Consider the following 24,530-nt stretch of genomic DNA (forward strand, 5'->3'; position numbering starts at 1 on the left):
TAACCTTTGTTACAGTAATAGGTCCTGGCCTCCTGGAGCTTAGCATGTTTAAAAAAGACAAGGAAGGTAAGTATAGAAAAGGGATATATGTATATTGGTGTGTTAGATTAGTGATATGTATGTATGTGTGTGTGTGTATGTATATATATATATATATATATATATATATATATATATATATATGCAGTAAAATGTATTTTGTTTCACTGAATAATGCCTGAATCCCTGACCTAGAATTTTAAAACCTTGTATTTTTTAAAAACCTTATTTTTTAAAAGGCTTATTTATTTTTTGAGAGAGCAAGTGAGCATGAGCAGAGGATGGGGGGCGGGGGGGGGGAGAGAGAGAGCGCGCGCGAGAGAGAATATGAATGAGAATATCCCAAGCAGGCTCTATGCTCACAGTGTAGAACCTGATGCAGGGCTCCATCCCATGAACCTGAGCTTAACTAAGCCACCCAGAAGCCCCTTCAAACCTTATTATATCAATGTTACAGACTCATGATTATACAGATTGCATTTTTTGATATAAAGTTTAGTCTATATTTTAAAAATCTGCTTTATAGAAAGATTACCAAGGAACCATTGTATTTTAAGGCACTTATTTCATTTCTTCTGACTCTGTGTCTCCCTCTGTCTCTGCCCCTCCCCTACTCATGCTCTGTCTCCCTAACATTAAAAAAAAAAAAAAAAAAAACATGAAAAGGGGTGCCTGGTTGGCTCAGTCGGTTGAGCATCTGACTTTGGCTCAGGCCATGATCTCACAGTTTGTGGGTCTGAGCCCTGCGTCAGGCTCTGTGCTGACAGCTCGGAGCCTGGAGCCTGCTTCTGATTCTCTGTCTCCCTCTCTTTCTGCCCTTCCCCAGCTCATGCTCTGCCTCCCTCACTCTCTCAAAAATAAATAAGGATTAAAAAAAAAAAATTAGAACGCACATATTTCAATATAATTTTAAGACTTAGGGGAGTATACTTTTAGAAGAATAAACTTTGTAGGGACTTTAACATATATTTAGTGCTCAATATTTACTAAGTGATTTAAATATCAACAATGTTTTGATACCTTGCAAATTTAGTGATATATTTAAAACAGGTGTAGCTACTAGACCTTGTACTTAAAATCACTGTTGGAAGTTTGAATTATTGTGGAGTTAAGGTTTGAAAATAAAGTTGAAAAGCAACTTAAGACTGAATATTTAGTTACACTTGAGAGACATTTCTGAAGAAATAAGTATTGTTACACATGTGTATAATGCATTATAGTTGAAAAAATGCATTTTCATATCCTATCATTTGAGTTTTATCCATATTGCTAGGAAGAAGGTGAAACAGGCATATTTACCCCACATTACAAATAAAAAGCACAATTTTAAAAAGGTGACTACTGAACTGTACCCATTGAATGGCCAGCCTTAGACATGTAAGTCCCAACTCCATTTAAAAATTTTTTTTTTAGTTTATTTAAGTAATCTCTGCACCCCATGTGGAGCTCAAACTCACAACTCCAAGATTAAGAGTCTCGTGCTCGTTCTGACTAAGCTAGCCAGGCATCCTCCGTGTTCTTTTTAATAGAGAAGTCTCCTTGTTAATTTTGCTGAAATTTGGGAGAAAAAAAAAATAATAAATGCATGTAAATAATATGGTTGATAGCATACAGAAATATTACATGAAAAGTAATAAATAAACGGTATGATAAATAAGTAGTAATAGGGATCCATAGGATTTATAAAAATTGTGATGAGTTGAAGCAGTTAGGAAAGTGCTTCTTGAGCATTTGAAGTAATAAGCCTTGAGAAATGTGTTGAAATCAAGAAGTAAGGGTTGAGATTCCACAGAAGAGGCTTAGAAATAGAATTGCCTAGGTCTATGCCCATTCCACCTGAACGTGCCCGATCTCATCTGATCTTGGAAGCTAAGCAGGGTTGAGTCTGGTTATACTTGGATGGGAGAAATCAAAATGTCCAGGATATCTTCCTGAGTTGGGAGGAAAGGAGATAGTGTATCATTCTTACAGGTATCTATTGTGTAAAGGATATTCAATGTAAAATAAGAAGCTTGGGAGCTTAAAAAATTTTTTTAAATAAGGAAATAGAAAAATATATACAACAGTAGGGAGAACAGTATAATAATCCCAAGTGGCCATTAGGCCATTACTCAGCTTCATCAGTATTTAGCGTTTTGCCAGTCTTATTTCATCTGTATTATAGTTTTACTTAAGTATTTTAAAGCAAATTCTCCCATCATTTTACCTATATATTCTTCAGTATAATCACTTTACAGATAAGGATTTTTTTAACCACAATACTGTTATCGCATATGACAAAATTAATACTTTTTTTTTTTTTTTTTGAGAGAAAGAGTGTGAGTTGGGGAGGGGCAGAGAGAGACTCTTAAGCGGGCTCCACACTCAGTGTGGGATCTGACACAGATCTCAATCTCACAACCCTGAGATCATACTTGAGCTGAAATCAAGAGTCAGATGCCCCAACACTTTTTTAATATAAAATACCCAATTTATCTTCAAATTTCCCTTACTTGTCTCAAAAATGTCTTTTTGTGATTGGTGTGTTCAAATTGGCATCCAGACAAGATCCACACATTGTTTTTGATTGAAGTGTCTTTGAATCTCTTTTTCAAGGTTCTGAGGCAACCTTTAAAATTTTTTTGCCCTCATACCATATACTATTGAAGAAACTGAGTCATTCAGTATATAGAAGTTTGAACATTATGAATTTGGCCTATTGTTTCTTTTTTTGCTGTCATGTATTATTCTACTTAACCCCATATTTCTTTTTTTCTATTTTTTTTATTTTTGAGGAGACAGTGTGAGCAGGGGAGGGGTAGAGAGAGAGGGAGACACAGAATCTGCAGCAGACTCCAGGCTCTGAGCTGTCAGCACAGAGCCCAATGCAGGGCTTGAACTCATGAATGGTGAGATTATGACCTGAGCTGAAGTCGGACACTTAACTCACTGAGCCATCCAAGTGTCCCTAACCCCATATTTCTAAAACAGTATTTAGATCTAGAGATGTGATTTGCTTCAGATTTTTTTTTCCCCATTCTCATTTTCCTTCTGTTTTCTTTTCAGCATGATCCTTCATATGTGAGACTTTGTACTTTCTGTTGCATTTTATTAGGCACATAAAACTTGGTTGTCTAACTTTCAGTAATGATAAAAAGGATCAACAGGTTCAGGTATTGTTAGCCTTACCTGTTCATCAGGTTCCAACCTTTCAAGGTTTTAGCATCCATGGGTATCTGTTGCCTAAATTCATTATCTCTAGAGGGTTGAAAATTCATGATTTTTCTAATTCGATCATTCCTTCTGCATTCATTAGCTATTAGGGAACTTTCAAAAGAAGCAGTTAGTATCTGAGTATTGGCTTAGTTAACAAGAGAGCATATTTCTTAATTCAGTGTTAGAGCCAAGTTGTATATTAGAAACTATTTATGCATTTCACATCCTCAATTTGTGGGAAACAGAATTCACAGTTTTTTTTTTTTTTTTGAGTTTTATTTATTTATTTATTTATTTATTTATTTTTTATTATATGAAATTTACTGTCAAATTGGTTTCCATACAACGCCCAGTGCTCATCCCAAAAGGTGCCCTCCTCAATACCCATCACCCACCCTGCCCTCCCTCCCACCCCCCATCAACCCTCAAGAATTCACAGTTTTGAAAAAAAAGTGAGTTCATCTGCAAATTCTGTTTTGATCATTTGACCATACCTTACTGCTCATATATTATGAATACTTTAATTACATGTTGTTTTTTTTAACATTTTGAATTATCAGGCTAGACGATGATTATCTTTTGGGAAGTTTCCCATGGATAGAGATTATCTTTTTGACAATGGTCATTGTTTCAGTGATTTAAGAACATACACAAAAACCACGTCTGAATGAGTACAAATAATTTTCATACTATTTAAAAACTGACATCAAAATTATGTAAGTGAAATCTCATCTGTTTGTGGGATAAACACAGCACCATGGTTTATGTTTGGATATGTAATTATTTATAGAAAATACTATGCTAATGTAGTTTCTTTATGATAAATGTTACACCTTTACTTTGGTATTTGTGTGTGTGTGTGTGTGTGTGTGTGTGTGTGTGAGACACACACACACAAATTCGTTATTGTGTTTATTATCCCTTTAGCCCTGCCATTAAAAGTTTACTAAGGCTTTATGATAATGTTCCAGAAGATTTTGAGGAAAACTCCTATGACTTCAGTGTAGTGATTTTTGTTACTATGAGTTCCTGCCAAGGTGCTGTCCATATGTAAATACAGTAGATTTGTATGGATTTAATCTTTTTTTTGTTTTGTTTTGTTTTTAAGTAGGCTGCATGCCCAGCGTGGGGCTTGAACTCATGACCCTGAGATCAAGAGTCAGATGCTCTTCTGACTGAGTCAGCCAGGCGCCTCTAATTAATCATTTTGTGATTGGATATTTAAATGACTTCTCCTCTTATATATAGCTTTATGAATAGTATTACAGTAAATATCTCAAATCTACAAGTCTTAGTGGGAATTTCTTTATTAGGATAAATTCCCCAAAATGGGTTTACTGGATCAAAGGATGCTTGACTTTTGGTATTTGTCACAAAGTTGTTTTCATGTTTACTATGTTGTGGAAATGCAGAGCTCTGAGGATATTTAGCACCATGGTACTTTTAAAGAATATTTCTAAGTATATATGTTGTGTTATTTTTTTTTTTTTTTAATGCTCTCTTATAGTTCAGGAAAATCCTTAAAACAGGTCAACCAAATTTTTTATTTTTATTTTTTATTTTATTTTTTTTAACGTTTATTTATTTTTGAGACAGAGAGAGACAAAGCATGAACGGGGGAGGGTCAGGGAGAGGGAGACACAGAATCTGAAACAGGCTCCAGGCTCTGAGCTGTCAGCACAGAGCCCAATGCGGCGCTTGAACTCACGGACCGCGAGATCATGACCTGAGCCGAAGTCGGCCGCTTAACCAACTGAGCCACGCAGGCACCCCCAAATTTTTTTTAAAAAGTAACTGTTACCTTCTTTTTAAAATTACTTTTAGTATAAGCAGCATTAGAAATGAGGATCTTGATGAAGAATTTCTGCTTTCTATCAAAAAGAATGAAATCTTGCCATTTGCAACCACTTGGATGGAACTAGAGGATATTATGCTAAGCAAAAGTAGTCAGAGAAAGATAAATATTATAGGAATTCACCCATATGAGGATTTTAAGATACAAAACAGATGAACATAAGGGAAGGGAAGCAAAAGTAATATAAAAACAGGGAGGGGGACAAAACAGAAAAGACTCTTAAATATGGAGAACCAACAGAGGGTTGCTGGAGGGGTGGTGGGCTACAAGGGTAAGGGGCATTAAGGAATCCACACCTGAAATCATTGTTGCACCATATGCTAACCAATTTGGATGTAAATTAAAAAATAATTATTAATACAAAAATTGCCAAATGATCATTGCCAGTAATCACTGCTGCAGCTTCAGTTTGAATCATGAAGTTATGCATTTGTGACTTGCTTACATGCTTGAACTTACCTGCTTTTGTGCTGAAAGGTTTTTTTTGCTTAACCATTAACTGCTCCAAAATAGCAAAGTTTTTACTATGCTCTTTAGCAGTATAGTCAGAGTTTACTCTAAATCTTTAAGTGGGAGTCTTTCTATTTTGGCCACAATATGTGCATATTACCTTAATAACAGTATTATAGATCAGGAGTTGCCAAAACTCCACTTCTTCCTTTCATGTAAATTTTAAAGATTTTTTAAAGCAATTGATTTTGTAGAGCAGTCAAAGGCAGTTTGCTAATATCTATCCATTTTACATGCATTTACCCTTTTGTTGAGCATTTCTGTCTCCAGGGATGCATGCTGTAGAAATACTACCATGTATTTAGAGAGGATATATTGAAGGGTGTACAAGTGCAGTGATACCTTTAACAGTGAAAAATAGAAATAAATGTCCCCTGGGGCACCTGGGTAGCTCAGTCAGTTGAGCATCTTGATTTTGGCTCAGGTTATGATCCCAGGGTCTTGGATTGAACCCCATGTCAGGCTCCCCACTGAGCGTGGAGCCTGCTTAAGATATATTCTCTCTCTCTCTCTCTCTCTCTCTCTCTCTTTCTCTCTTTCTCTCTTTCTCTCTTTCTTTCTCTTCCTCTTTGCCCTTCTCTCTCTCTTTCTCTTTCTTTCTCTTTCTCTCTCTTCCTCTTTGCCCTTCTCTCTCTCTCAAATAAAAAATAAGTTAAAAAAAAACCAAATATCCACAAATAGGGAAATTGTTAAATAAACCATATACATTTATATAATGAAGTAAGCAGTTATTACCAAAAATAGGGTAGATACACATTGTCACTGAAAGATGGACAAAGCAAATTGTGAAAAACAAATAGTATATTATTAGAAACAATTTAGAGGGAGATACATGGCATCCTAAGGTTTGTGTTTGAGGTTTTAAGTTTGAAGGTTTGAGGTTCGAAGACATGGTCTTTCACTTTCTTATGTACGTACATATTTAAGTTTTATGCAATGAGAATGTGTTGATTTTAAATTTAAAAGACGTTTCTTTTTTAAAAGAAGGAGGAAATTTTTAAAATAACACCATAGACATTAGGTGAGTATTGATTTTCAAAGTATTTGGAACATTTTGGAGGCTCTTCTTCTGTAATTTCCTCCAGAACCGTGGAACAACCTCAGTTTGTGCCTCCTTCTCTACTGGTTCTAGAATCCTGGATCTCACTGCAGCAGTCACTTAGAGCTAAATTGAGACTTTGTGCAGGGGAGTGAGTTGGGGGTGGGTGGGAAGAGTATGTCAAGAAGCTGTCAACTATAGAAATAAGACAACTAGAGTGTAACTGCATTAAGAAGTCTTTAAACCATGAAGAGTGCAAACAGTACTAACTTCTAAGGGCAAGTTTTGGATAAGAGGTAGGATAAGGGGTATCATGAAAAAATCATCTCAAATGGTGGCCACGGTAAGAATAAAGGCACAGAAACAAATCATGTTTTGTGTGTGCCAGGGAGAAATTAATTTCATTGTGAATTAGCCTCAGGAAGTAGTTTCACTGCTACATTGATCAATAAATAGGTATTACCAGGAATAAGGTTCAGGAGGATTGATATGAGTAAAGAAGTTGGCAAAGTGATATATGTAAAATGCTAGGCCAGAGAGCTCACAGGTCAATCACAGGTGTGTGTGTGTGTGTGTGTACATGCACACATATATATATATCTGGACCAATTAAAATCTTGGCAACAAAATACAATAATAGTAATAAATTGAAAAGTTGCCTCATGCTGGTCCATGTATTCCATAAGAATAATTTGAGGACAGAATAGGTAAACCTGTTTACTCTCTGATAACCTTTTTAATGTTTATTTTTGAGAGAGAGAGAGAGAGAGAGAGAGAGAGAGAGAACGGGGGAGGGGCAGAGAGAGAGGGAGACACAGAATTTGAAGCAGGCTCCAGGCTATGAACTGTCAGCACAGAGCCCGATGTGGGGCTCAAACCCACGAACTGTGAGATCATGACCCAAGCCAAAGTGGGATCCTTAACCACCTGAGCCACCCACATGCTCCTCTGATAATTTTTTTTTTTTTAATGATAGGGAAACTATTTGAATTTGGGAGGTGAGACATTTATGTATTTATGTATTAAGGATTATTTAAAAATTTTTTTTAATGTTTATTTATTTTTGGAGAGAGAGAGACAGAGCATGAGCAGGGGAGGGACAGAGAGAGAGGGAGACACAGAATCTGAAGCAGGCTCCAGGCTCTGAGCTGTCAGCACAGAGCCAGACGCGGGGCTCAACCTCACAGACATAGAGATCATGACCTGAGCCGAAGTCAGACGCTCAACCAACTGAGCCACTCAGGCGCCCGGAGACATTGATTTTTTAAAAAAGTCTGGTTAAGATACAGAACCTAGATAGGATATATCTTATCCACAGGTGTCTACCTACTATAAAAAGACATTTGTATAGCAATAAAATAAATGCTTATAATTTTAAATTGATTGAACAGAACAAAAATGAATGGAATTCTCTTTGATGCAACTTTTCCCCCTCCAGACCAGAATCCGTAGAAGCTAGCCCTGTGGTAGTTGAGAAATCCAACAGTTATCCCCACCAGTTGTATACCAGCAGCTCGCATCATTCACACAGTTACATCGGTTTGCCCTATGCGGTAAGTGTCAAACGTTTCTCTGGAAGGGTATTTTTTATACCTAGAGACTGAAAGTAGATGTTTGTAGTAATTGTGCCTAAAAAGAAAACATTTAAAAATCCATACTTATATTATCTAAACAATTAGGTATATAATGTATAGTTTAATTTTTTATTGCTCTAACTATATTTATTCAAAGGATTAAAATTCTATTAGAGGTATTCCCTAGAAGTTTTGCTATTACTATTATTATTATTATTTTGCATTTTATGCTGTTAATAGTGTGGTATTCTAATTCTTTACCTCCTCTATAAAAAAGCCAGAGATAGAACTGTATTGTACTACCTACTGTTGGTTCTAAATTATATAATAATTTTATTGTAAATTATATAATTACCATTTTTTGAGCACTTATGTGCCAGGCTTTGTGCTAAACTTTTTTTTTTTTTTTTTTTTTTGCATGCTCATAGTGAGGGAGGGACAGAGAGAGAAAGGGAGGGAGAGAATCCCAAGCAGGCTCTGCACTGTCAGCACAGAACCATGAGATTATGACCTGAATCGAGATCAAGAGTCAGATGCTTGAACGACTGAGCTACCCAGGTCCCCCCTGCTAAACATTTTTACATATATTATCTCATTTGATCTTCAAAACCAACCTCATGAGATGGGCATAATTTTCATCCCCGTTTCATAGCTGAGAAAATGAGGCTTACCTAAATTAACTTGTTCAGTGTTGCATAGCTAATAAGAGGCAGAGGTTACATTGAAACAGTTGAAGAACTGGACATATTCGTGATATTATCCAGATACAATTGTGAGGGATTTTTGCCACTGGGACCAGCATAAAAACCAATTCCTAAAAAATCTTCTGTTATATACTTAATAATGATAATATGTCTTTTGTGGTTGTTTTTGTTGTTCTTTAGCCTCCACATTCCACATTCCTGAGGTTATTTTTTTTTTACCCTTCACATTGTGTGCCTGCCTCTATCTTGAAGGTGGAGCTCTATGTCCATAGGACTGTGAGGATGTCTTTTGATTAGGGAGGTGAGGGCATGGAGTTTAAGGGAAGTCATTGTGCAGATGACTGAGGTAGACTGACATTTTCACTTACTAGTATGGTTTAATTTATAGCTTTACCAAGTTGTTATTTTAAAGGTATTAAGGAAGAAATAGGCCAACTTCATATTTATAGAATATTCAAATTAAGGACTGAATTTTATTTTACTTAGTTTATATGGTTGCTGAAATTGTATATATTGTGCTGTATTTGTGTTCATTTATCCAGGACCATAATTATGGTGCTCGTCCTCCTCCAACACCTCCGGCTTCCCCTCCTCCATCAGTTCTTATTAGCAAAAATGAAGTAGGCATATTTACCACTCCTAACTTTGATGAAACTTCCAGTGCTACTACAATCAGCACATCTGAGGATGGAAGTTATGGTACTGATGTAACCAGGTGCATATGTGGTTTTACACATGATGATGGATACATGATCTGTTGTGACAAATGCAGGTAAAATATTTTACACCATTAGTTTACTTTTCTTGAATGCTGCTAACCTTTGATTGTTAACCTTGGAAAAGATAAAGTCACTTTTGAAGGAATTGATGAATGTGGTTTTTAAGTGAGACTTCTGCTATTATCAGTGCAGTTTATTTTGTTCCTAGAAAAAGCCCCTATGGGAAAGAAGCTCTCTTAGAGTTTATCAGAAATCATTGTTAATTGCATAATAGGCATTCAGTTCTGAACTTTATTCATGTAGGATCACATCTCTGTTTTTGCTCATTCAGTAATAATACAACTACATACAGTGGTAGACAAGATAGAAAAATGAGCCCTGTGAATTTCCTTTGGAGTTATTTGTGCTGTGTAGTCACTGTGATTTTCCAGTTTGGGGGAATTATACATTTTGATTGATGTTTGTTTGACCTGACTCTCTCACCTCCTTTTGACTTGAACCTTGCAGCACTCTGGAGTCTCCTTGAACCAGAACCACAGTCTCCCCTCCCCCATCCCTGGTTCAACCACCAAGAAAGGCCTCCTCCCCTAGAGAAGGTGTGATTGGGACAGAAAGTGGGGTTTTATTTTTGTTTTTGTTTTTTTGGGGGGTGAGGGAGTTGGGGAGGATGGAGAGGGAATAGGATTTCAGCCTGAAAGTTACTGAGTCCGTCCCCTGCACAGAATGGGAAGCAGAGTGTTTAAGCAGTGCACTGTAGTGGGTAAGAAAGTTTGGTAGCTTTACACAATTTCCTGGGTCATATCTTTATGGCATAGCTTCATTATTTGATTTGAAATAGTATAGCATATACCCATATTTGAACGTGAGTGTAAAAATACATCTTAGAGCCAAATATAAATTACTTTGCATTATTTGTAATATTGTTCTCATTTATTAGGTGGTTAGGAGTTGGATGTTATTGATATAAACATGCATGTAGGGTTATATTTTAAAAAGATGATTTACCTTTGCCAAAAAGGGGGAAAATTAGTCTTAATTTGGAAGGTGAAATTTGATATTTTTATGTAAAAATGTGAAGTTTTGAGTAAATTTTTATAAAAATATATTGTGATACCTTTTCACATTTAAAAATAAATACTCATTATCTGTGACATATCATTACTATGAACAATCACTTCAGTAAATTTACTCAGGAGGTAAATTAAAAAACTAAAAAAATATCTTCAGTGATAAATTCTCTTCTTTATTATTTTTTTAAATAACTACCTGATAGAAAATCTCAGTTCATATTTTAACTGATCACATAATATAGCTTTCTCTTAGCTGATCTTGTCTAATGTGGTAAATTATATACATTTGGCAGCGTTTTCATTTTAATGCATAATATGAATATTGCTTTCTTTCTATTTAATTACAGTGATCTAGATATAATACAGAATTATCTCTGTTAGAAAATAGTGAAATAGTCCTTAGGATTTATACTATCTACAAATTCTTAAAGGACCAGTTCACAGTTTTTGGATTGTTCAAAGTGTTTGCTTCTCAGCAACTGCTGTTATGAATCTATTTTTTGTGGTTTTATTTTTCTACTGCTTAATCTGTAAAATATTGTACAACTTAATGTTTTTTCCTTTCTTCTTGTTCTGTATTGCCTCTATGTATTTCCATGTACCTACTGCCTATAATCTCCTCTTTCAAGTTTGGCATCTAGATCCCTGATCATTTATTCATTTTCTAGTTTGGTCTCTTCTGTTGTCTGCATGACATTACTACTTACCACCCAAATTTAATTTAGTTTGTTATTCTAGCCCTCCTGTCTGGTGTTCTGCTTTTCTTACTTTTCTCCCCACATCTTTGATATATATTCCATTACCTTCCACTTTCTACCAGTTCTTTTCCCAACATCCTCAGTTAAGTGAAGAGCAATACAATAGCAGGTAAATCAGTAGGGATATATTAGAAGTTGCTGACTATTATGTAAAAAGTAATTAAGACTGTTTTTAGGAACAGGTGTGTGTGTGTGTGTGTGTGTGTGTGTGTGTGTGTGTGTGTACATGCACACATATATATATATCTGGACCAATTAAAATCTTGGCAACAAAATACAATAATAGTAATAAATTGAAAAGTTGCCTCATGCTGGTCCATGTATTCCATAAGAATAATTTGAGGACAGAATAGGTTTAATCCCTACCTTCATAGAATATATCTTGGATTCTTTATATCTTCCCTTCCACATTCTAGTTCTGTCCTTTAACGCAAGTTTGGAATGTTGGAAAATCCTCTTAATTGTTTTTTCTACTTTCATTTTCTTCTTTGAATTCAAACACTTTATATCATCAAAACACATCTAGTTTTACATGTTGCTAGTTGGAGGAAATCTACACACATCCTGATGTTCCAACTCCTATATAATCTGACTGTACCATACTAACCCAATTCTACCTCCTCTATTTCTCAAAATGAAAATTCCCCTTCATATAGTTTAACTGTCTTCTGTCCATTGCTCGTCATATCTGTCTACTTGAGAAAAAACTGCTATGATGATATCTTTTCTTCCTAACTGTCAAATGAGGTTTTATTCAAGTCCATCATTCTCCAGGGTGCTTTTCCCCATTAACTTCAAGGAGTGTGGACATCTTCACTTTGTGACTTTTGATAATATTTGTAATGTATACCTTTCACATTTTAAAGTTACATTTGCGTCAGAAATATCTATATATCTATATATCTATATTTTGTCCTCTTTGCATCTCAAAGTTTTATCTCCCCAAGGACATATTTCTGTGAATTCCTCACAGCACCTTTTAGAGTGTTAAACACAAAGTGGGCACTTACTAAGTGATAGTCAAATAGAATATCAGGTCTTAATTTATGGATGATTCTATGAATATTTTATATTTTGCTTTTTTTTTTTTTTTTAAGCGTTTGGCAACATATTGACTGCATGGGGATTGACAGGCAGCATATTCCTGATACATACTTATGTGAACGTTGTCAGCCTAGGTAAGTTGTGCATACTTATAAGATTGCCAGTAAATACACTGAAATAATCTTTAGTTATTAGAAGTTTATGTATGAATTCTGGATTAAACAATTAATGGATTACTATGTTTCATCAATTCTAAGATATACTTTTAATTTTCATATTTATTTTATTTTATTTTATTTTTTTGTATTTTGACATCTCTAAAATCAGGAAGAATGTTTTCATTGATAATATGTCATGGTTTACTTTGTAGCATTTTTCTTTTACTTTATCAATAATGCATAAAATAATAGTGCATCTTTTAACTGATGGCATTTTTTTTTTCACTGAAATGCACTATGTTCAACAGTTACTAGAAGAACATTTCCTTAGCTAATAAAGAATTTTGTAGGTCTATACAATCATTCCATCACCCTGCTTCAACAATTTTCAACAATCTTTTTCATTTATACTGTCATGCGTTTCTTTTCTCCTTCACATATTTTAATGCAAATTCCAGATATATTTCATTCATATATATCTCTGTGTATTTCAGTATACAGTACACTAAAACCTTGGATTGCAAGTAACTTGTTATGTGAGTGTTGTGCAAGACAAGTGAACATTTATTTCTAATAAATTTTAACTGGATAAACGAGTGATGTCTTGCAATGTGAGTAGTACATGATGTTGTATGTCACATGATCACAATTGAGCCAGTGGTTCTTGAAATTCCTTTTGATATACAAGTTCTCTGGATTACAAGCATGTTTCCAGAACGAATTATGCTCACAAACCAAGGTTTTACTATATATGTATATGTATTTAAACATGCATATACATGTATAAATATATACACATTTAAATACATATATAATTATGTATATTTATTAAATATATGTATAATTTGTAAAAGAATTAAAAAAACCCAAAACCATTATTGTATATGCAACAAAATGTATTATCCAGTCGCTGTTAGAATATTGATTGGTTAATATACATCTATTCAGTCTCTAGTCATCTAAACCTCCTTTCATTACTCCACTAACTTTGGCCTCTCCTTTGCAGTGTGTTTCTTTAAGGAACTGAATTATTTATCCCGATTTGTTTGCTAATTGCATTATCATGATATAACAAGTTACTCTGTCCTTTGTATTTCTGTAAATAAGTGTGTGATCAGATTATAGGTTCAGTTTTTGTTGAAGTTTATTTATTTTGAGAGAGATAGCAAGCGCCCAGAAAGAGCATGAGCAGGGGTGGGGAATTGGGGGTAGGGGGCAGAGAGAGAAGAAGAGAGAATCCCATACAGGCTCCATGCTGACAGTGTGGGGCTTTGAACCTATCATGTGGAGCTTGAACCCATGAATCATGAGATCATGACCTAAGCTGAAATCAAGAATTGGATGCTTAACTGACTTAGCCACCTAGGGACTGGTCAGTTGTTTTTTTTTTTTTTTTTTTTTTTTGGTAAGAATATTGTAAGAATATTTCATAGACTGCTTCATCAGGTGACACATCATATCTGGTTGTCTCTACGATAGGACCTATTGGTAGTCATTATTTAGACCCATTAATTTATTAGGGGTTGCAAGTTAGGGCCATGTTAATATATATATATTTTAATGCTTTTTTAATTTTTGGAAGAGTGTGAGTAGGGGAGCGACAGAGAGAGAGTGAGAAACAGACTCCAAAGCAGGCTGTAGGCTCTGAGCTGTCAGCACAGAGCCCGATGCAGGGCTTGAACTCATAAACTCAATGCGAGATCATGATCTGAGCCGAAGTCAGACGCTTAACTGACTGAGCCACCTAAGTGCCCCAATGCTATGTTAATCTTATTGCTTATGAATTATTAGCTCAAATATGTCTATAGAAACAAACTTTCCCATATTAACTGTTTAGTTCTTTTAAGGTATACAGTTGACCCTTGAACAGCGTAGTTATGATCTGTGCAAGCCCACTTATATTTGGGTTTTTTTGATATAGTACTGTAAGTTTATTTTTTATGACTTTGTTTTTTTATTTTTTCAAAATGTTTACTTTTGAGAGAGAAAGAGAGAGACCACAAGTGGGGAAGGGGCAGAGAGAGAGAGGGAGACATGAAATCCGAAGTAGGCTCCAGGCTCTGCACTGTCAGTACAGAGCCTGACGCGGGACTCAGAGTCATGAACCATGAGATCATAACCTGAGCCAAAGTTAGATGCTTAACTGACTAAGTCACCCAGATGCCCCTTTTTATGACTTTCTTAATTATGTTTTTCTGTGGCTCACTAATACATATGCTCACTAATACATAATACATATGCACACGTGTATTTACTAATACGTATGCATACCAAATATGTGTTAATCAACTGTTTATGTTATCAGTAGGCTTACAGTTTTAATTTTTTGGAAAGTCAAAAGTTATATGTGAATTTTTGGCTGCAAGTGTCATTATGAACTCAGCTATTTAAACATAATGGGTGTCAGTCTGCTGCAGTTATTATTCGTATTGATATTTAAATTATGTCTAGTTTTCATCGGTGGAAACTTGACAACTTGACTCTTGAGCCCTTTTGACAGTATCCTAGTGGTACTTGATAAGTGTTCGTGCTGTCTGGTATAACAAGATGTCTCGAGCTTGTATTATACTTCTGTGCCCCTGAGAATTGGTTTTCAGGACTAGAATCTGAGCTAGCCTGCTCTTTCTACTGGAATGGTTACTGTTCCTAGGTCTTTTTGGTAGACAAAGCTAGGAAATATGTTTTGTGTGTTTATTTTTAAGATAAAATACATGAGTTTATGCAGATAATTGCAGTTTAAATTTAGGAATACAAGGTTTTCATCTAGTCTTTTCTATATACTGTTTATATCTCCTTTGATCTTCGTTCTCAACAACAGACAGTAACATAATTAGAATTTTACCAGTTTACTCAGTTGCTTTATTTCATAGAAAAATGCAAGAATCTCAGAGTAACAATACCAACGACTAGCACCAACAATATGATTATGTAAAGATTTATTTTTATTTATTTATTAAAAAAATTTTTTAATGTTTTTATTTATTTTTGAGACAGAAAGAGACAGAACATGAGCAGGAGGTGGGCAGAGAGAGAGGGAGACACAGAATCTGAAGCAGGCTCCAGGCTCTGAGCGGTCAGCTCAGAGCCTGACACGGGGCTCAGACTCACAGACCGTGAGATCATGACCTGAGCCAAAGTCGGACGCCCAACTGACTGAGCCGCCCAGGCGCCCCTATTTATTTATTTTTAAAGTAATTTCTACACCCAACTTAGGGCTTGGACTCATGACCCTGAGATGGAGAGTCGCATGCTCTACTGACCGAGCCAGGCAGGTACCCCTATGTAAAACAGGTTAGAACTTTTTTTCCCCTTAAGATATGTTCCACAAGGAATGTATGGTTGTGTTTAAAGTCCCTTAAAAGAATTTCACTGTGTGGTTAAAACACCAGCTGGATGCACACTTACACACTTACGTTGATGAGGTTCTTTTATTTTTGATTTTTTTTTTAATATTTATTTTTGAGAGAGAGAGAGAGAGAGCAAGCTTGCAGGGCAAGGGCAGAGAGAGAGGGAGAGGGAGACAGAGAATCTCAAGGCTCTGTGCTGACAGAGTTGTGGGACTCAAACTTAGGAATTGCAAGATCATGACCTAAGCCAAAATCAAGAGTCAGACATTTCACTGACTGAGCCATCCAGGTACCCTTTAGTTTTTAAAATTAAACTTTTAATTTTGAGTTAGAGTGTCACATAAATAGTTAGGAAATAATAAAGATTCTGTGTATCGTTTACCCAGTTCCCCCCAGTGGTAACATGTTGCAGAACTATTAATGCAGTATTATAGCTAGAATATTTAGTTGGTCTAGTCAAGATACAAAACATTTCCATGGCCAGTATCCATCACATTGCTTTTTCAGCTCCATCCACCTCCCACCTTTTCCACCTCTCCCATCTCCCCCATCTCCCCCATCTCCCCCATCTCCCCCATTCCTGGCCTTTGGCAACTCTGTTGCTATAATCTGTACTCCGTGACTATAATTTTCTCGTTTCAAGAATGTTATATAAATGGAATCATACAGTATGTGACCTTGGGGTGGGCTTTTTTTTACTCAGCATGATTCTCTGGAGAGCCAGCCAGTTTTTGCATATATCAGTCTTCCTTCCTTCCTCCCTTCCTCCCTTCCTCCCTTCCCCCCTTCCCCCCTTCCCTCCCTCCTTTCTTTCTATGCTTGTTTATTTTGAGAGAGAGAGAGTGGGGGAGGGGCAGAGAGAGGGGGACAGAGGATCCCAAATGGGCTCTGTTCTGACAGCAGACAGTCCAATATGGGTCTTGAACTCACAAACTGTGAGATCATGACCTGAACAGAAGTTAGACGCCTAACCGACTGAGCTACCCAGGTGCCCCGATATTTCATTCTTTCTTATTGCTATGTAGTGTTCTATGATATATATGTATCACAGTTTATTTAACCATTCACCTGTTGGAGGACATTTTTTGGCTATTACAGAAAAGTTGCTATGAACATCTGTGTACAGGTTTTGGTATGAATGTAAGTTTATTTTCTTTGGGATAAATTCCCAAGAGTGCAATTGCTCAGTCACATGGTGGTTGTGTTTAGTTTTTTAAAAAAATTATCCAGCTATATTGCAGAGCAGTTGTACCATTTTATATTCCTACCAGAAATGTAGGAGGAATCTAGTTATTTTTAGGATTGCTTTTTATACTTTGTTTTTATAATTATATACTTACATGATTATGTAAGAAGTAGTCCCATTATTTTGAAGTTAAATTTTAAAACAAAGTATATTCAGATAAGTTGAACTTTCTATCCCTGGAGTAACATAAAAAATAGATTATTCTTTCCATTGTTTCCTTATTAGAAACAGGTGTGTATATACATCTTTGTATTCCTTTCTTATTTAGATAAGCGATAGTATATTACAGAGTTTTGCCACATTTCCTTTTTTCTCTTAAAAATATCTGCTAAAGATCACTTCATAGAAGTATATAGAAATTGGCTCATTTTTTTCTGTTGCTTCAAGGTGCTTCATCTTTTTCATGGAATAGTTTATTCAACCAGTCCCATTAGAGTGGACATTGTTTCCAGTCTTTTGTAATTGCAAATAGAAGTAGGCGTGTTCAGTAAAAGGGTAAATGTATAATATATGCATAAAATTTTTGTCAGATATTGCTGAATTCTCCAATACGAGCTGTACAGTTTTCAATTCCTACCAGTGATGGATAAGCATGCCTGTTTCCCCAGGGCTTACAATAGTGTCTGACAGACTTGGATTTTTCCCAGTTTAACTAGATTCAAAATGGTAATCTGAATGTTACACTTTGCATTGCTTTTTTATGAGTGAGGTTTTACTATGTGATTTTGTTTTACTTTATGATAGTTACTAGCCTTTTGCCAGATAGTTTTTGCTGGGGTAAATATCTATTGATAAATTCAGTTAAGAACTGGTTTAAAACTGGTCATTAGGGAGGGTAGTTTATTGAGTGATACCTACTTATTATTCTGTGATAATCAGTAATGTTAGTTATAGTTATATGTCCTAGTAGACATTAAGACAACTCTGTTACTGAATTGTAGATATTTTAGTCTAGAGCCCTTATTCTCTCATCTAAGAAAAATATCTAGTCTTATTTGACCTATAGGCTGATAGGTTTCGACAGTGAAAATGTTGGTGGGAAATATAAAACAGTTACTATGGATGATGTAGTTCATGTGTGGGCAGTTAATGAAATATTTTACTTTTTTCTTTAATTTTTTATTTAAATTCCAGTTAAGATCCAGTGTTCTGTTCATTTCAGATATATTATGTATTTAACATGTCCATACAACACCCAGGGCTCATCACAAGTGCACTTTTTAATCCCCATCCCCTATTTAATCCATCCCCCCACACCCACCTCCCCTCTAGTGTATTTTTAATTGTTAAAAGTTCAGTGTTTATTATCATTTCAAAAGTGGAAATAATTTTAGGCTGGTAATAATGTAAATAGATCCTAAATCAGTGGTGTGCTTTTAAGAAATTTATTTTGGTTATTGTAAACATTCTTTTTTTTTTTCAGACTTTTTGCTCTAAAATTTTTAAATTTTTGATGTTTATTTTTGAGAGAGAGAGAGATACTGAGCATGAGTGGGGGAGGGGCAGAGAGTGAGGGAGACACAGAATCCAAAGCAGGCTCTGGGCTCTGAGCTGTCAGTATAGAGCCCAACGTGAGGCTTGAACTCACAAGCTATGAGATCATAATTTGAGCCCAAGTCCACTTATCTGACTGAGCCATCCAGGTGCCCCCAGACATTTTGCTTTAAACATTCAATTTGGAAAAAAAAAAAAAAAAAAAAAAGGTACTAGCTTTCTAAGTAAAAAGTTATTTTCTTAAAAGCACAACAGTGTCACTTACCTGGCATCTACTGCTAATTATGCTAGATCAAATCTAAAGCAAGGGAAAAAATACACATATTTTATACTGTTTGTTTTTCAGTAAGAACATTAGAGAAATTGTAAAGTTTATCACATTTAAAATCAGTCTGCTTTATATCTAAATTTATGAAAGTTTGATGAATAATCATGTTAATATTTTAATGCAGGAGTTTGGATAAGGAGAGGGCAGTGCTACTACAGCGCCGGAAAAGGGAAAATATGTCAGGTGGGTGAAGAGGATCTATGCTAAATTAAAATTAGTGTGATTGAGAAAATGAGTGGTCTGCATGTTTCAGTTGGATATAAACACCTTACCAGTCAATGTTGGTTGTACATACAACTTACAATCTCAGGTATAGATTTTAAGTAGTCTTTTTTACAGATTATAGAATGTACTTATTTTAGAAAATGTGGAAATTAGAGGAAAATAAAAATTTTAAATCCTCATTTTTGTACAAAGGTAACAGCTTTAAAGAAGTATTAAAATATGTTGGCTTTTCAGAGAGATGGTGATCCATTAATCATATGGAATAGTATTTCATTTTGAGGAATAGATTTTAGCAGTATAACTGTGCTACAACTTTTATTTTGGCTTACGTTACGACAACACCAGTACAACTGGTTTTGAATAATCATAGTTTACTGAACTGTTAGATGGACATTTAGGTTGTTTCCAGTGTTTTTTGTTTTGTTTCGTTTCATTTTTGTTACTACAAATAGTACTGTTAATGAAACCCTCCCGGACAAGTTTTTTGTGTTTTTTTGTGTTTTTTTTTTTTTTGTATTTTTGTTCATTTTATCTTTGGACACACACTAGAAAAAAGTTTATTAGGTGAAAGAGTAAGTATATGTAGAATTTTGTTAGATATGGTTAAATTTCCCTTCATAGGGAATTTTGAATTACCACTGGCTATTTATGCAAGTGCCCTTTTCCCATAGTCACACTACCTCAGTGTGTTGTCAGACTTTTGTATCCTTTCTAATTTAATGTATGAGAAAAGGTATTTGTAGTATGCATTTAAATGTATCTTATATGAGTGAACTGAGGAAGTAGAAAAAAGTTCATTCTTCAGAATGATGGGAGATACAGCAGCTTGTCTTGTAGAATGCTGTTTGATTTTTCATTTTGTTCAAGATAGTATTACAAGTATAGTAATTTTTATTTTGCCTTGGAAGATGGTGATACCAGTGCAACTGAGAGTGGTGATGAGGTTCCTGTGGAATTATATACTGCATTTCAGCATACCCCAACATCGATTACTTTAACTGCTTCAAGAGTTTCCAAGGTTAATGATAAAAGAAGGAAAAAAAGTGGGGAGAAAGAACAAAACATTTCAAAGTGTAAAAAAGTAAGTTTTTCCTTTTTTTAGATATGTAGATAGGAAGTGATGGGAACTGAGTTTTACAGGAAAGGCAGGTGAGTAATGGATGGTAGCTAGAAAAGGTTGCAGAATCTAGGTTTTTTAAAACTCATTTTACAATTTTAATATGTTTTAAAGATTGAAGTGTAATAGATAAATGTTGGCATACTGATTTGAAATCACTAATGAGACTAGTCATAGAAAGGCAAAAGCTAAAATAAAATAGAAAAAAATTGCTGTTTTAGACAAAAAATAACAATCCTAAATTTTTAATAGCTTATGAACAAGGTAAAAGAGCATATGATAATTGTGAATAATTGTTTATAGTTGTTCTTCTCTGAATCGTATGTAATCATTTTAATAAACCTCCATATTTAATGAATTTCTTATCACGTAGACTTCTTTTACTTAAGTCTTATGTGATGAATTATCCCAAGGATTTAATGGCACAAAACCATTTCTCAGCCACTTTTTCACTAAATTTATTATTATTGGTCCTGAAGATTTTTCTCTTATAAGGAAAAAAAAATACTTTTCACGAGAACTATATTGCTATTATAGAGTGAAATTATTCCTAGATATAAAATCAGGTTTTTCCAAAGAAAGCATTTTTTTTCCTTGAGTAATTCTTCAAGATATTATTTGGTTATTTAATAGGCAGCAGGTACTTTTCAGTTTCTCATTTCACCACCATTTAAGCTTGACTGTAGCAGTCTTCACAGGTGAGGTCCCTCTCCAGTTCTGCTACACTTTTTCCTGTATATTATCCATTCTTTTTTTAAATTTTCTTTTTTTTTTTTTTAACATTTATTTATTTTTGAGACAGAGAGAGACAGAGCATGAACGGGGGAGGGTCAGAGAGAGAAGGAGACACAGAATCTGAAACAGGCTCCAGGCTCTGAGCGGTCAGCACAGAGCCCGACATGGGGCTCGAACTCACGGCCGCGAGATCATGACCTGAGACGAAGTTGGCCGCCCAACCGACTGAGCCACCCAGGCGCCCCTATTATCCATTCTTATAATCAAATTCTGTCTGCACTTTCTGGGTGGTTTTGTTTATTTTTTTAAAGTAAGCTCTGTATCCAACATGGGGTTTGAACTCATGACCCTGAGATCAAAAGTCATATGCCTTACCCACTGAACCTGCCAAGTGTCCCACCAGGTGTCATCTTTGGTTATGCTGTTCTCTTCACCATTTAGGATATTCTCATCTCTGTCTTTTAAACCCTTATTATACTCTCAAGTACTGCTTCCTCCATGAAACTTGCTTTTCTCCTATCAAAATATGATCATCTTTCTTTGCATCTCATTATGGCACTTGAACCTTTTATTATAGCACTTGTAACAACATTTTGTCTTCTTTCATTGTTATGTCCCTTATTTCAGATTGTAATTTACACAAAGAGAGAGAGAGATTGTCTATTAAATGCCTTTTATAATTTAGGAATTCACATATTATAGGTATTGACATACCTTTTTCATATCATGCTTTCAAATTAGGCTTTCCTGTTTATTGTTACTTGGAAATTGTATCCTTGCATATTTGTTTTAGGTCATTTGGTTTAACAAATCTATTTTTTGAATAAAGCATAGATTTTGCACTTTTTCTGGGGGGAATTACTTGTCCCTATTTAAAATGAATCAGTCCTGGGTCTTGGAGTGTGACATAGTTTTTTCAGAATATTGCTGTGTATTTAAAAAGAGATTTTTCTCTTATGTTGTTAGTAAAAATTGACAAGGATTAGAAAAAAAAAATCAAGGAACTGGGTATAAAAGATCTGGTTTTCCCACTTAGATCTTGCCCACTGTTAAGGTTTTACTATTATTTGAGGGGTGACATGTAGTATATATATAAAACAAAAGAATATATACAGTTCTGCCTTTTTTTTTTTTTTCAGCCTATTGTTATGGCTAATTGTTAAAAAGTTTGAAAGGAGGTTACAGTAGATGTTCTGGGTAGAGGACAGTTTTTATTTTATTTTTATTTTTATTTTATTTGTTTATTTTTGAGAGAGAAAGCGTGAGCAGGGGAGGGGCAGAGAGAGAGGGAGACACAGAATCCGAAACAGATTCCAGGCTCTGAGCTGTCAGCACAGAGCCCGATGTTGGGCTCAAACCCACGAACCGTAAGATCTTGACCTGAGCTGGAGTTGGATGCTTGCTTAACTGACTGAGCCACCCAGGCACTCCAGATTTTTTTTTTTTAAGTAATCTCTATACTCAGTGTGGGGCTCAAACCCACAACCCCGAGATCAAGAGTTGCATGCTCCACCGACTGAGCCAGCCAGGTGTCTCTTTCATGTTTCTTTAGTACCAGGATTGTATTCCTTTCAGTTGTTCATCTGTCTGGGTACATTCCTTCTCCAAAGTCCACCTAGCTCTTTGCCCATGTTTTATGTGACATTTCACTGCCTTGTTTTTGCTGTTAGTAAATCTTGCTGACTTCCAACATATAGTCTACACAACAAACTTAACACATATATTTGGGTCTATGTTGCTTACTCTCGGTTTATGTTTGTTAGTCTCCCTGGAGACTTTTTGGGTGAAGTGGTGAGGAAGATAGGAATTAAATGTTAGATACCACTTTGGGACCTGGCAGAGTAGTGGGCTGTCACTAAATTATTTATTAAATAAATACAACTCTATTTGCCACAGTGCTTATTACTCAAATGCTCTTCTGTGCTCAAATATCACTTACTAGTTGACTACAAGAATTAAAGTAAATAACTTTATCACTCCCCAGACTTGTCTCATGACTTAAATAAACTTACTGTAATATTGTTAATACCCTTCCAGTTTTAATCAGATATTTTCCCATGGTTGTAATAATTGAGCACACAAAAAATTTGAGATTTTTTCTAGCAGTATCATATACATATTCTCTTGTTCTTACATAGCCTGCATTATGGTTTTTGTTGTTATTGTTGTTAATTTGACTATAGTTGACATACATTGTTACTTTGGTTTTAGATATACAAAGTCTGCATTCTATTTTTAATAGTAAAATAGTATGCTAGTAGGTGACTTTCCTTACTTAAACATTCACCCGGTTCTGGCTATATTTGCCAAGTTTTTTATTATTATGAGACTTCAATAAAATGCTTTACTGAACTGATTGATTATATCCAGTTTAAAAGAAAACTAACTCAGAATTTCATGTTATTTTAGGCCTTTCGTGAAGGATCTCGGAAGTCATCAAGAGTTAAGGTAAACAGGGGCACCTGGGTGGCTCAGTTAAGCATCTGACTCTTGATTTTGGCTCAGGTCATGATCTCACAGTCATGAGATTGAGCCCTGTGTGGAGCTCTGTGCTAAGCATGGAGCCTACTTGGGATTCTTTCTCCCTCCTTCTCTCTCTCTCTCTCTCTGTACCTCCCTGCTTTCTCTCTCTCTCTCTCTCAAAATAAATAAACATTAAAAAAAATTTTTTTAAGAGTTAAGGTAAATACATTAATTTTTTTTTAAATACATTAAATTTAAGTTCTTGTTCCAACTATCAGTTTTTCAGGAGCTTACTAAGTGGTTGCTTGTCCAAAACCTTTACTTTATGTTCTCTTCATTGCGTATCATCTCATTGCTTATTATCTTTACCAGAAGTGACACTGTAGAGAATCCTAATTGGATTACTATGCCTCTCTTGGAGTTTATTAACACTGTTAAATCATTAAGTAAAAGGAGGTATATAAGTAATTCCTATTATCAAAATTTTGGATAATCTGAATTTCAGTAGATTATTGCATTCCATGTCTCCATACCACTTTGTATACTGGATATATGAATGCAAAATCACATTTAGAATTTGAAATTTTTCTTTTTCTTTTTTTTTTTTTTTGCATAGTTGGGGTTCTAGTGATTTAGTCAAGTCAGTTGTTATAAAATACTATAAAATCACCATGGGGGTATACAAAGTAGTCACTTGTACCTTGAATTAGCCTATATCCTCAATTTTGTAGATGCCCTGATTTCTGAGAGAGGCAAGGCTCCTCAGCTCTGCCTCCTGCTAAAAGATACGTATTGGATCACAGAGGTCAGCTGTATAGACTTACTACAGCTTTCTAGGCTGTGTGGTTAAAGGCTAATGGGTTTCTTAAGTTGTCAGATATTAAAATAGTATGTGGGAAGCATGTTACAG

General features: G+C 35.1%; 1 protein-coding gene and 1 long non-coding RNA gene across 6 annotated transcripts in view; one reads left to right on the top strand and one right to left on the bottom strand.

Moving 5' to 3' along the window:
• Positions 1–24,530, top strand: part of KMT2E (lysine methyltransferase 2E (inactive)) — a 99,442-nt gene that overhangs the window by 45,598 nt on the left and 29,314 nt on the right. For 4 of the 5 annotated variants that reach the window (XM_058728731.1, XM_058728729.1, XM_058728732.1 and 1 more), the window contains 6 exons: positions 8,077–8,191; positions 9,459–9,688; positions 12,561–12,641; positions 19,205–19,263; positions 20,214–20,386; positions 23,567–23,605. In XM_058728731.1, the coding sequence (XP_058584714.1) occupies positions 8,077–8,191; positions 9,459–9,688; positions 12,561–12,641; positions 19,205–19,263; positions 20,214–20,386; positions 23,567–23,605 (697 nt within the window). Of the gene's footprint in view, positions 1–8,076; positions 8,192–9,458; positions 9,689–10,142; positions 10,232–12,560; positions 12,642–19,204; positions 19,264–20,213; positions 20,387–23,566; positions 23,606–24,530 lie in introns of those variants that run through there. The other variant, XM_058728733.1, reaches the window with a different exon arrangement.
• The window catches only part of LOC131510991 (uncharacterized), a 50,180-nt gene that overhangs the window by 8,599 nt on the left and 17,051 nt on the right, over positions 1–24,530 (bottom strand). The window lies entirely within an intron of this gene.

Source organism: Neofelis nebulosa, chromosome 4 (assembly GCF_028018385.1).
Source record: "Neofelis nebulosa isolate mNeoNeb1 chromosome 4, mNeoNeb1.pri, whole genome shotgun sequence".
Classification (NCBI taxonomy): domain Eukaryota; kingdom Metazoa; phylum Chordata; class Mammalia; order Carnivora; family Felidae; genus Neofelis; species Neofelis nebulosa.